General features: G+C 41.0%; 1 protein-coding gene and 1 pseudogene across 1 annotated transcript in view; one reads left to right on the top strand and one right to left on the bottom strand.

The window, feature by feature from the left end:
* The window catches only part of TXNDC12 (thioredoxin domain containing 12), a 30,733-nt gene extending 15,014 nt beyond the window's left edge, over nucleotides 1-15,719 (bottom strand). Inside the window, exons 1-2 of the mRNA XM_065913294.1 lie at nucleotides 15,479-15,719; nucleotides 161-221 (exon numbers count right to left, since the gene is read on the bottom strand). Of these exons, the coding sequence (XP_065769366.1) occupies nucleotides 161-221; nucleotides 15,479-15,575 (158 nt within the window). The 5' untranslated portion in view covers nucleotides 15,576-15,719. The remainder of the gene's footprint in view (nucleotides 1-160; nucleotides 222-15,478) is intronic.
* Nucleotides 1,887-2,270, top strand: LOC136164278 (large ribosomal subunit protein eL31-like; annotated as a pseudogene).
* Nucleotides 15,720-16,800: the final 1,081 nt, after the last annotated feature.

The following is a 16,800-nucleotide window of genomic DNA, read 5'->3' as shown; positions in this document are numbered from 1 at the left end:
ATAAATGTCTGGTGCATAGTAAGCACTTAAAAATGTTAGCTACTTTTGTTGTTGTTATGCAACTACTCCACCGCTTTGCCTTGGCATAACCCTTCACCTGAAATTAATGGTAAGTTGATGGCTGGAAAGTGTTATAGATAAGCAAAACCGTATCTTGTACCTGGCAGCTGCTTCCTTCTTCCCATCTTCTAGGGTCCTCCAATGAATGTGATCTCCAAAACCTGGAAGGAAAGAGCCTCATAAATATTCACACATGAACAAAGGGCAAAGACCCATGAAAGAAATGTAGCATATTCACAAGATACTCATTAAAAAAGGCTTTCCTTTGTCAAGAGCATGGTGTTCAAGTCTCAACTCCACCGCTTTCTAGGTGTATAGAACCATGGACAGTCCCATACCTCAAGTCTCAGTTTTCATACCAGCAAGATGGAGATAACGTCACCTAATTCAGTTTTTAAGGAGATTAAATTATTAATGGCTATGAAAAGCTTTGTAAACTAACAGAGTATGCAAATAATACTATAAGAAGGAATGAGAATTTTCCACAGTTATCATAAAGCAGGTCCTAACAAATCATTGTTAGTTGGAGTCAACACAGCAGTATAGTTTAAAGAGTCAGAAAGACATTAAATGTGTGAATTTTGTAAATGACGTAAGTTCTTGGAAGTCCCAATTTCTTCATCTATAAAATCAAGAATAATACCCATACCTCCAAGTGGTGGTGTAAGGATTTTAAGACATTATATTTTGAGACAATATAAAGTTATTCTTGTTATTATTCCCCACACTTCAGCTAGAGTGATCTTTTAAAAATCACATCTTTGCTTGGTAAAATATCTTTCAGAGGCGTTTCAAAGCCCTAAAAGGAAGGTCAAACTCTTATAGCAGGGTTTCTGAAGCAGAATATGGCTCCTATCCACCTCTCCAGGCTCACTTTTCATACTTTTCTTAAAATCTTACACAAAAAACTAATTTTCAAGAGCAGTTCTCTCAGGATTACTTGAGATGCTGTCTCACAGGCTTGAAGTCCTAAAAATTCCCACCAAATAAAACATAACTCTCAAAAAAAAGAAAAACTAATTTTCATTTCCTTAAACACAATATGCACTCTCTCTCCCTTTCAGCCTTCATAATCACTGCTTCCCTTGCCTTTCCTCCCATTGTCACCTCCAATTCATTCTTCAGGTATGAAACGAGCAGGCATTCCTTCTGGGAAACCTTCTCTGACTCCCCAAGCACTCTATTCTTGCCCCATCACAGCACTTCCCAGGCTGAATTGTAAATGTTTATGTGTGTCTGCCTCCTGGGCTGGGACCGTATCTGTCTTAGTCCCTCCTGTTTCCCTAGCATTTCGCACTACACAGGGTTTCCCTGGTGACTCAGACAGTTAAGAATCTGCCTGCAATGCAGGAGCCCTGGGTTTGATCCCTGTGTGGGAAAGATTCCCTAGAGTAGGAAAGGTCAGCCCACTCCAGTGTTCTTGCCAGTAGACTCTCATGGACAGAGGAGCCTGGCAAGCTACAGTCCATGGGGTCGCAAAGAGGTGGACGTAACTAAGCGACTAACATTTTCATTTTTCATGGCTATAGTAAGTGCTCCACAAAATATTTATTGATCAGATGAATATTGTTTAGGCCATTTCACATAAATGACTTAATTTTGCATCTTGAAAATGGTGACCCTAACAATGCTAGCTGTTATTTATTGACCAATTTACACATGTCCTGCATAACACACATTATCTTATTTATTTTATTTTTTATTTTTTTATGTTATCTTATTTAAATTTATTCTTAACAATAACCCTTACCCTGAACCTCTCTATATTTCCATTAAAATAGACATAATAATAGCTGTATCTTGCCTTTCCAACCCTGGCCGGCACGATGGCTCCTGCATAGAAGGATGGTGAGAAGGGCTGGGCCACTATCAACAGAGGTGGTAACTAGAGAATACACTGTGAACATTCACAAGCATCCATGGAGTGGGTTTCAGGAAGCGTGCCCCTCAGGCACTCAAAAGAAAGCTGGAAATTCACCATGAAGGAGATGGGAACTCCAGATGTATGCATTGACACTAGGCTCAACAAAGTTGTCCGGGCCAAAAGAATAAGTAATGTCCCATACTGTACCCATGTGCCTACCTGCACAGGGTTGTCCAGGAAATGTAATGAAGATGAAGATTCACCAAACAAGCTCTATATGTTGTTTACCTATGTACCTGTCACCACTTTCAAAGATCTACAAACAGTTAATGTAGATGAGAACTAACTGCTAATGGTTCTATAAAGTTATAGAACCTCAAAAACAAAACAAAAAAAACCAATAGAAAACCTGTATCTCGTAAGATTTTTGTTGAACATTAAATCACATATTATATATATATAAATCTTAACACAGTGCTTAGCAGATTGAAAATGATCAGTAAATAGCACCTTTTGTCATTCTTTATAGTTGAGACTTTTGAGACTCAGAATACACAGCCTATCAGCTTAGTTCAGTTCAGTCGCTCAGTCATGTCCAACTCTTTGTGACCCCATGAATCGCAGCACGCCAGGCCTCCCTGTCCATCACAGACTCCCAGACCCAAACCCATGCCCATCAAGTCGGTGATACCATCCAGCCATCTCATCCTCTGTTGTCCCCTTATCCTCCTGCCCCCAATCACTCCCAGCATCAGGGTCTTTTCCAATGAGTCAACTCTTCGCAGGAGGTGGCCAAAGTATTGGAGTTTCAGCTTCAGCATCAGTCCTTCCAATGAACACCCAGGACTGAACTCCTTTAGGATGGACTGGTTGGATCTCCTTGCAGTCCAAGGGACTCTCAAGAGTTTTCTCCAACACTACAGTTCAAAAGCATCAATTTTTTGGCCTATACCAGGTCACATAACTGATAAATGGCCAAGTGGGGGTTTTACGTTCAATTTTATGACTTTTGGTTACTATACATACTGTCCTTGAGGCCTTTCTTTCCCAGAAATTTCCATCAGTTTAGCACAGGGAAATAAACAGCTTATCCAGATTAGCACTGAGAGGCAGTATCCAAACTAACCATCACTTTTCATTCCAAACAGCAAGGGATACCGGCCAAGGGAAAATGTGTCACTTGCCTACAGCCCAAAGTCTAATCCTAGAGAGAGAATGACCAAGTTGACAGTGAAACTGGGAAGATGCCCAGGAGAACTGGAAGGCGCCTTACTATGACCATCATCATGCTACCCGTCAAAACCTAAACTCAGGCAACAGAACACTGCTTAGGAGAGATGCCTAACTAGACAGCCTGGAGGGATATCCACCTACAAAACAATGAAATCCTACATAAAACAGACTTTCCAAAAGGCAGTCACTGGGTTCAAAGTAATAGACACAAACACAAAATAAGCTTAAATCAGACAAGGAACAATGAGCAACGAGCAAAAGGCAAGGCTAACCTGAAAGCAAATGTCCATCATCATGTGGCAAGATGGAGGAGATGAATCTGAGACTCCATTTTAACCCAGCTGTCAAAAGCAACTAGAGTGATTCCAGGGAAGTAATTACTAGCCCCTGGTTTCCAGATGAATCAAATGCCAAACCTTCCTAGAGGAAAGCATTGCTAATGTTAGGCCTCCAGGATAATTTATACAAATAACCATTATGAGCTCACAATCATAGATCACGAAACCTGTAAGCAAAGAAGTCACCACAAGTAAGAGTTAGCAGAAGCAACAAATAGATAAGAGGACTTCCGATATTAGAACGATCAGGCATAGGATACAAAAATAACTACTATATAAACATTTAAAGAAATAATATATGGCAAGACAAAAATATGCATATAACAAAACACAAAATAGGCAAAACTGTAAAGGCACCAAATAGAATTTTTTTTTAACTAACGTGATTTTTGAAATACAAAATCAATGAATATTCAGTGATACACAGAAATGAGTCATTAAGTCATAAAAAGACATAAAAGAGCCGACTTCCCTGGTGGCTCACACGGTAAAGTGTCTTCCTGCACTCGGGTTCGATCCCTGGGTCGAGAAGATCTCCTGGAGAAGGAGACGGCAACCCACTCCAGTATTCTTGCCTAGAAAATCCCATGGATGGAGGAGCCTGGTAGGCTACAGTCCCTGGGGTCGCAAAGAGTCAGACATGACTGAGCGACTCCACTTTCAAAGTGCGTACTGGTAAGTGAAAGATGCCAATCTAAAAAGGCTCCATAATGTAGGATTCCAATTATATATGACTGGTGTCTGGAAAAGGCAAAACCATGGAGACAGTAGAAGACCACACTAACGCGGGGGAAACTGGGATAGGGAGAGGTGGAGTGGTAAGGGTTCACACGGGAACTCTGCACTTTCTGCTCAATTTTTCTACAGATCTTAAATTGTTCAAAAATAAACTCCACTAATGAAAAAACAATTCAATGGCTAGGTTAAAATAGCAAATTAGAGACAGGTGGAAAAGTGGATCAGACGTTATCCAGAATATAGCACAGAGATAAGAAGAGGGAAAATGTAAAATAAATAGACAGTAGATTAAGAAAAGATCGGTATATACAAAATCGGAGTCTCAGAATGCAAAATTGAAGGAAAAAACCTTATCTGAAGAGATAATATACTGGAGTGGGAACTGGATGCCTGAAAAACAAGAGTGGAAGGAAAAATATACCTCTTAGAAGTATTAAACCATGATAATGTATCATATCTACTTAAAAACACATTTGCATTTTTTAGAAAGAAAAAAAGATGAATGATAGCATTTTCAAGAACCAAGATAAAACATGAACCTGCAGATAGTAAGAAGCACAATGTATAACTGACAAATTACAAAAACAAAACACCCACATATAAATCGTAGTGAAACTGCAGAACAAAATATTAAGATCTTAAAAACATTTCAAATAGAAATGACATAGTTCCATTAAAAGATCGACAATTTGACAGTAACAGATTGGAAATCAGAAGATGGCAAAACATCACTTTCAACATGCTGGAAGAAAATATCTCTAAATTTAGAATTATGTACCTAGCAAAACTATCTTTCAAGAAAAAGGGCAACATAGACATTTTTAGATAAACTGAGGTATTTTTCTACCATCAGGTAATCACCACTCATTATTTCAGTAAGTATTTATTGAGCAGTATTATGTAGTGGTTAAGAGCATGGACTATGGACTTAGACTCTCTGGCTTTGATTCCTCTAGTTCTGTAGCTAACTAGCTGTGTGATTTTGGGCAAGTTACTTAAACCCAATCTCGTCGGCTGTAAATGAGAGTAACAATAGCACCTACCTGGTTGGGCTGCTTTGAGGATTAAATAAGTCAATACATTAAGATCTTAAAATACACAAAAGATCTTGAATTGCCAAAACAATATGAGAAAAAGGAACGAAGCTGGAGGCATCCTGTTCTCTGACTTCAGACTATACTGCAAAGCTAGTCATGAGAACAGCACAGTAATGGCACAAAAACAGATACACAGATCAATGGAACAGAATAGAAAGCCCAGAAATAAACCCACATTCTTATGGTCAATTAATCTATGACAAAGGAGGCAAAGTATACAAAAAAGAAAAGACAGTTTCTTCAATAAGTAGTATGAGGAAAACTGGACAGTTACATGCAAAAGAATGAAATTACAACATTTTCTCATACTACATACAAAATTAAATTCAAAAGGGATTAAAGACTTAAATAATAGACCTGAAACCAGAAAACTCCTAGAAGACAGCATAGGCAGAACACCTTTGACACAAATCACAGCAATATTGTTCTGTATCTGTCTCCTAAGGTGAAAGGAACAAAAGCAAAAAGAAACAAATGGTACCCAATTAAACTTAAATGCTTTTGCACAGGAAAGGAAACCATAGACAAAACAATAAGACATCCTACTGAAAGGGGAAAAAAATGTTTGCAAATGATATGACCAATAAGAGGGTTAACAACCAAAAATACACAAACAGCTCATACAGTTCAATATCAAAAAACCAAACAACCCAATCAAAAAGTGGACACAGATATTTTTGCTAAGAAAACAATAGAAATTACCAACTGGCATATGAAAAAATACTCAAAATCAAGAGAATGCAAATCAGAGCCACAATGAGATATCACCCCATACCTTTCAAAATGGTTATCTTGAAAAAGACAAGAAATAATAGATATTAGAGACTAGGTGGAGAAAAGGAACCCGTTGCACACTGTTAGTGGGGATATAAACTGGCACAGTCACTGTGGAACATAGCTTGGAGGTCCCTTAAAAAACTAAAAATAGAACTACTATATGACAGCAATTTCACTCAGGAATATACATCTGGAAAAAACTGAAAACTAATTTGAAAAGATACACATACCCCAATGTACACAGCAGCTTCCCAAGTAGTGCCAGTGGTAAAGTGGTGTCTCCTACATTGCTATACCGGCAATGTAGGAGACATAAGAAACACTGGATCAGGAAGATTCCATGGAGGAGGAAATGGCAACCCACTCTAGTATTCTTGCCTGGGAAATCCCACGGACAGAGGAGCCTGGTGGGCTACAGTATGTGGGGTCACAAAGAGTTGGACGCGACTGAAGCAACTTAGCATGCACTCAGTGTTGACAGCAGCATTACTTACAATAGCTATGATATGAAAATAACCTAAGTATCTATCAACAGATAAGTGGATAAAGAAGATGGGTATATATAGGGGAATCTGCTGGCGGTCCAGTGGTTAGGACTTGGCACCTTCACATGTGGTGGCCGGGGTTCAATCCCTGGTCAGGGAACTAAGATTCACAAGCCACATAGTGTGGCCAAAAAACCCAAAATGGTGTGTATATACATATATACAATGGAATATTCCTCAGTCATAAAAAAAGAATGAAATTTTGTCATTTGCACCAATATGGACAGACCTGAAGGATATCAAGCTAAGTGAAATAAGTCAAAGACAAATATTATGTTTTCGTTCATACATGGAATATAAAAACTAAAAGAAATGAATGAACATAACAACAACAACAAAGAATTTAGAACAGAGTCTGGGACTGAAGATTTGCTACAAGTATTTGCTATTAACATACCAAGCAGTATTTTAAGCACTTCACCAATATAGATCCTCATAACAACCCTAGAGATAGGTACTCACTAACCCCATTTTATAGATGAGAAAACTGAGGCAAAAAGTTTACATAACTTTCCCAAGTTCACACAGCTAATGAGTATCAGATTTGGAATATGAACCTACACACTTAGGGTCCAGACTCCTTGCTCGAAAGCACTAAACAATGCTGTCCTTCACAATAGGAGGTAAGGACAAAAAGCAAGGGAAGGAGCAGGCAGTACAGGACCTGATAGGCTACTATAAAGACTCTGGCTTCTAGAAACTTTTAGAGGGTTTTGAGCATAGTAACATGATGTGATTTGTAATTTAACAAAACTGCTCTGGTTTCTGTGCTGAAAGCAGATTATAGCGGGTGTTACCTGTTGAACTGTGTGTCTCTAATCCCCAGTGCCTCAGATTGTGACCTAATATGGAAACAGGGTCTTTACAGAGGTAATCAAGTTAAAATGAGGTCATCACGGTGGGGCCTAATCCAATATGACTGCTGTCCACGTTAAAAAAAGGGAAAGTGGACACAGACATATACACAGGGAGAACACATCCATCTCTAAGAGGCCTGGTACAGATCCTTCTCTCGGCCTTCAGGAGGAACCAATACTGCCAGAACCTTGATTTCAAACTCCTAGTCTCTAGAACTATGAGACAAAAAATTTCTGTTGTTTAAGTCACTCAGCTTGTGTTACTTTGTTATTGCAGCCTTAGTAAACTAATGCAGAAAAGGCAAAAGCAAAAGAGACTAGGAAAGTGGTTATTGCAATAATTCAGGCATGTGATAACAGTGGTTTGGACTAGCTGTGACAGTAGAGGAAACAGATACTATCAGATTCTGGACATATTTTGAAGGTAAAGTTGAAAGGATTTTGTCCTGGGTATTGGGTAGAAGTTAATGATGACTCTAAGGTTTTTTGGCCTGAGCAACTAGAAGAATGGAGTTCTCATTCTTCTAGATGAGAACTAGATGAGATGGGGAAGAGAGTAGGTGGACTAAGTTTTTGAAAGAAACATTAAAGTGCCTGGATATGGATACGTTCATCTTGAGATGCTTGAAGTGAAGTGAAGTGAAGTCGCTCAGTCCTGTCCAACTCTTTGCGACCCCACACACTATAGCTTAACCAAGCTCCTCTGTCCATGGGATTTTCCAGGCAAGAGTACTGGAGTGGGTTGCCATTTCCTTCTCCAGAGGATCTTCCTGACCCAGGGTTCGAACCCAGGTCTCCCGCATTACTGTAGGCAGACACTTTACTGTCTGAGCTACCAGGGAAGTCCAACTTGAGATGCTTACTAGACATCAAAACAGAGATGCTGAATAAGCAACTAAATATCTGAGCCTGGAATTCAAGGGTTAGTTATCAGCATGCAGAAGTTACTTAAAGCTTAACAGTGAATGGATCACCAAGGGAGTGAGTGTAGATAAAGAGGGAGTTCAGGAACCCTGGAGCACTACCAGATAAGGGAGATAAAGAACCAACCAAAGACCAGCTGGTGACAAAGAACTGCCACCAGCAGCACATGGAATTCCAGAAGTGTTTCCAGGATGTTTCAAGAAGGAAGGATGATCCACTGATTCCAATGCTCCTACTAAATCAGAGACTTCTGGATTTGGCAAGTGGAGAACAATGCAGACCTTGACAAGCCCAGTTTCAGTAGGAGTGAGAATGAAAAGATGATTAGAGCAAATTCAAGACAGCCCAGCGGAAGAATTAGGGAAGAAGCACACACAACTCTCTCAAAGAATTTTGCTGCACAGGGGCAATTGCTAGAGGGTGCTGTGAGTTCATGAAGGGTTTGTATTCAATACAGAGGAAAGGATAGGATGTTGAAAGCTGATAGAAATGACATAATAAAGGTAGGAAAATTGAGGATACAGGACTAAAAGGGAGAGTCAAAAATACTGAGTAGGTGAAAGGAGATGGGATTTCCTACTCAAGTAAAAGGACTAGCCTTTGCTAGGAGCACTGATAGTTTATCTAGTAAAGACAGAAAAGGAAGAACATATGGACACTGGTGCTAGAAGGTGGGTAAAATCAGTAAAATCATGGTGACAATTTTTGACAGATCTCTTTCAAGTCCTTCAACCTTCTGTTAAACAGGAAGCATGGTGACTGGCTGAAACCAAGGATTGTGGAGAAAGTACTACTTTTGAAGCGAAAAAAGTAAATATGAGATAGTCCTCTAGGAGAGAACCAGAGAAACTAAAAGGATACTAAAGGGCAAGTTTCAGGAAAGAAGTGATTCCATAATAAAGCCTACCTACAAGGAACAGTGAGCCAATTAACTGGTAAACATGTAGATAGATCTAAATACATTTGTATAAAAATTTTAATGCTCAATTTATAGTTAAAAAAAACAGAGAGAACTAAAGTGTTGGACAACATAGCTTATAAAGAAAGAGGAAGTGACTGAAATTAGAATGCTCTAAGGTCCACTAACCATTGGGGGTGTTAAGATATTAATGTTAGATTTTGTTGTTAAATATGTGAGTAAAATTCCAGAAGTAACCACTAAAAGAAAAGGGTGCCAACTTCCAAACTAAATAAAGGCAATAAAGCAATACAAGAAAACCAGCAAATATTCAACCCCCAAAGAAAGGGAGAAAAAGAATAGAAAAAAGCAGTAGCAATAGAAAATTGGATGAGAGAAATAAGACCAGCTCTGTCAATAATCACTACAAATATAAGTGAACAAAACTTGCCAGGTAAAGTTAAAGAAAGAAATTGTCAGATTTTGGTTTTAAAAAAAAAAATCCTCTATGATGTTTACAAGAGCACCTAAAACAGAAGGACTTGTAAAAGTCAAAAGTAAAATGACTGAAAACTTCATCCCAGACAGACGAAAACTATGTCCCAGACAGACATCAGGCAAAACAAAATTAGGCAAGCCAGATTACTATCAAGCAAAATAAAATTTCTCCATAAACATGGACTACTCAGAAGCTAGCTGACAAAGCATACAGTCATAGGTTATAGCTAAGAGAGACCCTAGGGTTGGGGCGTCCCTGGAGGCTCAGATGGTGAAGAATCTGCCTGCAATGCAGGAGACCCGAGTTTAATCCCTGGGTTGGGAAGGCCTCTGGAGAAGGAAATGGCAACCCACTCCAGTATTCTTGCCTGGAGAATTCCATGGACAAAGGAGCCTGGCAGGCTACTGTCCATGGGGTTGCAAGAGTTGGACACAACTTAGTGATTAAACCAAGGGCAGTGCTGTTTAATTGATCTTTCTCCAATGATGGAAATTTCTATATCTGCACTGTTCAATATGGTAGCTACAAACTGTTGAGTACCTGAAACACGGCTAATGCAACACAGAAGCTGGACTTTTTAAGTTTAATTTTGATTAATTTAAAATTTGAGTGGTAAGGGCCTAGCACTATTTCATTGGACAGCACAAAGTTGCAGATCAGTCCAATCCTCTCACATTACAAAGGCCTGGAAAAGGGAAGAGGCTACCAGAGACCACAAAGGAAGCCACAACCAAAATTTAGTCTGATTCATAATTAAAATGCTTTCCCAGAGCCCAACACTTCCCTGGCTGCCTTAGTGCATTGTTCCCAAGCATAATTCTAGAGGTGTAATTTGAAACAGTTCACTATGTGTAAAAAATTTCTTTGAAAATTCATATTAAAAAGTAAATTAGAATTTTTCATAAGTAATAATCACCGCCATCATGTTTTGAGTGCTTACTCTATGAAATAATGACAATAATATGTTGTGTGTTAGCTGCTCAGTTAATTCTAACTCTTTGTGGCCCCATGGACTATAGCCTGCCAGGCTCCTCTGTCCATGGAATTCTCAGGCAAGAATTCTGGAGTGGGTAGGCATTCCTTTTTCCAGGGGATCTTCCCGATGCAGGAATTGAGCCTAGGTCTCCCGCATTGCAGGTCTATTCCTTACCTTCTGAGCTAATAGGGAAGCCCCGATTATGATAATATAATATTAGTAATGACTAACACTTATGTGGCATTTACTATATGCCTGGCATTGTTTTTCATGCTTTTACATGTATTAAATTATTTAATCCTTACACTTATGAGGTAGAAACTCAATTGTCTTCATTTTACAGACAAGGAAGGTGAAGTGAAATAGCTTGCTAGTAAATGCCATAGCTGGGATTAGAACCCACGTGGTGGAGTTTCTGAGTCTGTAGTTTACTCACCATACTTCACTAACTCTCCCGCAAAGATAAACATGAATAAATGAATAAAGGAACGTGGCTTTCCCAAAGCGGAAGGAAAACACAGACTTCAGGTCTGGAAAACCTGGGTCCTTATGTTTCCCTTCAAAAATAACTTGAAAACTTGAAAAGGCACAGTGCTTACCTTGTTGCTATACCTACTCCCTGACACCACCCACACTCACACCCATGCCAGCATGGAACATAAGAAGACAGTCCAACTTCCTCAAGTATCACCTGCACAGCCACTTTATTTATGCCAGTTATCTACAGGGTGAGCTGGAAGTTCCCACATTAGCAGCTCCTTCCCTAACACATTAATTTAAAAGGTGGGCGAGGAAGGAGAGTGACTGTTTCCAAACACAGGATTTACATCAGAATTCCCAAGTCCTTCAGGCTAAAACTGTTTTCCTGAGGGTAAGCTAAGGACATCAGAAAAGTATTATCCACCCTTTTGCAGCTGACAGAACAAAAGGTTAAGTGTCAGAACTGGCAGTCAAGCCTCTGAAACAGGAACACTGTACCTGAGAGGTAGAATAACACCATGGCTAAATAAAGTCTGTATGCATCAAACAAGTCCTAATTCAGCCACTTGCTGTTTTCATGTATGTGAAATATGCCTAACAAAAATATCTGTCTCTTAGGCTTGCTGTGAATGTGAATAGGATACAGTATGGAAAGTAAACACTCCATATGTGTCAATGCCAAATGGTCATTTCAGAGACTTGACAAAGTCATCCATTTCTGTTTCAGGCAGGAGAGTGCATGAACCACCCCCATTGATAACTTTCCCTTTTCTCCTTCAAAGGAGTCTCTGCACTCATAGCAGGAGAGGTGTACTGTTGAGGACAAAAGCTCTGAAATCTGCATCTCAGCTGGTCCACTTACTAGCTATGTGACTCCTGCATCCCATTCTAGGCTCTTCATCTGTGTAATGGGTAATGTAATAGATAAATGATTACATCCTTTATCTACCTCAGTGGCTTATTATGAGGATTTAACCAGTCAATACATGAAAAATACACAGAACGGTTCTTGGAATATAGCAAAATGTACAGTAAATGTTAATTACTACACTTCTTCCCACAGGTGGTATGTTCCAAATGCTGAGCACACAGAGAACAAGATTATTTCAGAACTCTGAGATATTAGAGCTGGAAGGACTCTTAGGAATCATTTCTAGTCCAACTTTCTCATTTAATAAATAATCCCCAGGGAAGCCAAGAGCTGGCTATATAGCCTGACCAGGATTAAAACTCAGGCTTCCTGATTCCTATCCAGCGCTCACACCACATCACTGTACTTCCTCTCTGCAAACTATCAGGGCATCATCTGGAAAGAGTCAAATCTACTTAAACTTCTGGGAAGAAATCTTACTTATCACTGCTCCGGGTAGCACTTTTCTGGGAGGTGGAGTGGGTGAACTATAATCTGTTTTCCAAGAATCCATACCCAGGAGATACCAAAAAAAAAAAAAGTTAGTTTGATATCTTATTAATTCCTTTCAGGTCAGGAACAAGTCAATATTTTTCCTTGGGTAAATATAGTAATAAGCATTAAATAAATACTTTCTAAGTTTGTGACACAATATTAAATGCCTTTTTTTTCATTTAATCCTCACAGCCCCTGCACCACCAAGTTGCCCTTGTATGTACTCCTACCTTTACCTGACATTTCCTTGCTGACAGTACATCCCAGTGTACGGCTTATTTGTGCTGATAGTCTTCAGACTGTGAGCTGAAAAAAGACAGGGACCCCAACGATCGTGTGTACCATTCATTTCTTCTTTCAGCAAATATTCCTGAGCATGAATAAGACAGAAATAGTCCTAACTTACTGGGTAGACCATACTTTCCAAAGATGATTGCAGTAATATCTCCCATTCCACAAGCTCTTTTTACAACGTGACCTCACCATTCCTCCTGTGGGGGATGGAAAGGAGGTAGTTAATGTCCCTTCCCCTTGAACAGGCCAGTAGAGTACAGCGGAAGTGATGCTTCATGACTTTCATGGTTAGATGACAAAAATGCCATGTATTTTCACCTTGTTCTCTTAGGGTGCTCACTCTTGGAATCCAGCTGTCATACGGTGAGGAAGCTCACACTAGCCCATGAAGACGATGCACGTGGAGAAGTAACCAGTTCAGCTGAGGCCCCAGACTTGGAACCAAGGGATACACAAGGGGTACACTGTGCCTTGTTTGACTTTCTGGCCCACAGAATCGTGAGCATAATAGAATGATTTCTTTACACCACTTAATTTGGGGTGGTTTATTATGCAGCAATGGTAAATGGAACAACCACACAGAGCTTAACATCTAACAAGGAATACTGAATATGTGACTCCAAGATATTGCCTACACCTAACACATGCTTTTGAACTGTGGTGTTGGAGAAGACTCTTGAGAGTCCCTTGGACTGCAAGGAGATCCAACCAGTCCATCCTAAAGGAGATCAGTCCTGGGTGTTCATTGGAAGGACTGATGCTGAAGTTGAAACTCCAGTACTTTGGCCACCTCATGCGAAGAGTTGACTCATTGGAAAAGACCTTGATGCTGGGAGGGATTGGGGGCAGGAGGAGAAGGGGGCGACAGAGGATGAGATGGCTGGATGGCATCACTGACTCGATGGGCATGAGTTAGAGTAAACTCCGGGAGTTGGTGATGGACAGGGAGGCCTGGCGTGCTGCGATTCATGGGATCGCAAAGAGTCGGACATGACTGAGCAACTGAACTGAACTGAACACAGTTAACTGGAATAACAACTGGGTAATTATTTGTTGCATGTGTGAGATAGCTGTTATTATGCCCCTTTGGCACATGAGGAATTGAGCTTTGAGAAGTTTTAGCAACTTGCCCTAGGTCTCTCAACTGGTTTGTGGCAGAGTAAATTAAAACTCAAATCTAAACCCATTCCTAATACTACATGCTAATGTCTCCTTCACTACTTACAATTTTACATGAATTTTACAGTAATCTGCTTTAAAATGGGACTGTCAGTACTTAAAACATTTTGGCCCAACAGAATTCCCTGTGGTTTTATCACTGAGATGGAAACCCACATATCACCTTCTCAGAGAAGCCTCCCCTGACCTTCCTAGCTCAAGTAATGTCAGCTCCCTCATCCTTTCTCAGTCTTTCTACTCCATCAGTTTCCAGAACTCATCCCTAGCTGAAATTATCTTGTCTATTAATTTGTTCATGTACCTACTCTCTTGTCTCTCTGAATTGAAAATAAACTTCATGAGAGCAGGAACCTTGTGTGTCCTGTTCACTCCTATATCCCTGGTGCCTAGGATCATGCCAGGAATATGGTAGGTAATCAAAAATTATTTACTGAATGAAGGCATGACTGCATTCAGGTGCACTGAATGTCCACCCAATCTCATCACCCACCAATAAATGTGCAAATAGGGAGGATAAAACACAATTTAGAACAGCAGGGCTGTAGTAAAGACATTTCATACAGTTAAGGTCAGTACAAAAACAAACAAAAAAGGAAGGGAAAGAAAATACACACTACCACACAACCACCTAGAAAAAGCATAAACCCTGAGTTCCAATAAAGATGTAGACAATGGCATGGATGGAGTATGGGGGTCACACCTCTTGTTCTCCATTCATAACGACTGTCCCCTCACTCTTCAAAAAAATCAGTTTCTTCAGACACACTCACTGAACCACACCAAGGACAATTTTTGATGACTGTCTAACATCAGACCTGTGACCCTTCATCCAGTCCTTCCTTTGTATCAGTCACTGCTCCCTGGGATGCAGGTGCTGTTCCCTACAAGGTAAGGAGGCAGTAACCTAGCTCTTCAGGGAAGAGGTGGGAGGGAAATCTTCAGACCCAGGGCAAAGGTCCAAATATGCAGGTCCCCAAAGGTCCTATTTCTCCCGGGAGGGAAGGAAACAGTGCCCGAGGACCTACCAGGTGTTAGGCAGTATGCTGCTCTCTTAAACATGTTTTTCGAAATATAAAAGCCATTTCTTATCCCAACCCAAGAATTTAGGGAGGCCTCAAATAAAAGTTCCCCATCTCAACATTCCCCAGACCACTACTCCTTACCCCAAACTCCAGGAGCAGTTGGAGAGGATATAAAGAAATCTAGCGTGGCCAAAGAGACAGAACGGGAAAGGAATCGTATTAGGACAAGAAGAGGGTTGTATTGGGCTAGGGCCCAGGATAAGTAAAGATTAAGAAAAGAATGCAGTCTGACCCTTTCCAAGCCCATTAGGTCCACCAGAAGAGGTGACGAGGAGCAGGAAACTGAAGCCCAGCAAACAGGTGGCCCCGAGACGAGGCCGCAGCTCCATCGTGGTGGGTGCGCGGAGCCGCTAGGCAGAGCGGACGTAGAGCCGACGGAGTCCTAGAAGGTCCGAGCGGTTTCCCAAGTGCGGATCAGCCCAGCCGCTCGCGTTCCCAGATTTTTTTTTTTTTTTTTTCTCCTCACTAACCCTGAAGGAAGTGATGTTAGACGGATGTGGGTGGTGCCTCCCGGGTCCGGTTTGGGACGGAGTGAGACTTTAAAGGTGCAGATCACGTAGAAGGTTGCGGGAGTTGCTTTGGGGTGCTATTTGCTTCGCCCCGGGTTCTAGACATTTAGTCCGAGGACCAAGAAAGAAAAGATGGGCCGAGATAGTGGGGGTGGGGAGGAGGCTCGGGAGAACCGTTGCTGGTTAAGTTCCCCAGCAAGCTAGCCCCTCCCCCTCAAGAACCACTGCACTTAACATTCACTACGCAAATTACTGATCGGTGAAGTCAGCCGCTCCCAACCGTGGGCGGGTTGCCCATTGGCTCCGAATCCCCCTTTCCCCACCGCAAAAAAAAAAAAAAAAAAAGAAGAAGAAGAAAGGCAGACCACTGGACTTCATTCTCGGGTTACTGCTCAGGTCTGGCACAGGTCTGCCAAACCTGTTTTGCGGTGCACGGTCTCGTGCCTGCAAGAATGCCCCTTCCTGCTAGAGAAGAAGCACTGGACTTTATTATCCTTTGTAACCTAAATTCTTCCTCTCAGGGATGATGCAACCAACTGACGCAAGCTCCGAGAAAACCAAACTTGGAATCTCTCATTGCAAAACTGACCTAGCTCTTCAGGGCGCCAGGTCATAATTCACTGCAGGTACTTAGAAGTGCAAAGCTTCTTCTTAAATCTACTTGTTTTTGTTGTTTTAAACTGGGTTATTTCTGTTTTCCTCTCTGATGCATAGCAAGGTCCCGTCTCTCCTCCGGAATGGAGGCTAATTGAGTCCCCACACTAGTGAGTTCGCCCTAGTTAAGTTTGGCAGTGCGTGTGCGTACTTAATGCCTAGTGAAAAGACAACCGGCAAAAGGACAAACCTAAACAAAAATACACACCTCCCCTTTATCAGGTTCCCTACAAATTGCAGGCACGGACACAATGGAACTCCGGGGGGACTGCAAGCTCCAGAATGCAGCGCGGCCACCTGCACCTGCCGCGTTTCTATTGGGAGGCGCAGAGCGGCTTGGCCTTTGTAGTTCGTATATGCGCTCCCAGGATAGGCTGCTCTGGTGAGAGAG

The sequence above is a fragment of the Muntiacus reevesi genome, chromosome 1 (assembly GCF_963930625.1).
Source record: "Muntiacus reevesi chromosome 1, mMunRee1.1, whole genome shotgun sequence".
Classification (NCBI taxonomy): Eukaryota; Metazoa; Chordata; class Mammalia; order Artiodactyla; family Cervidae; genus Muntiacus; species Muntiacus reevesi.
This window is presented reverse-complemented; position numbering and strand designations above follow the sequence as displayed.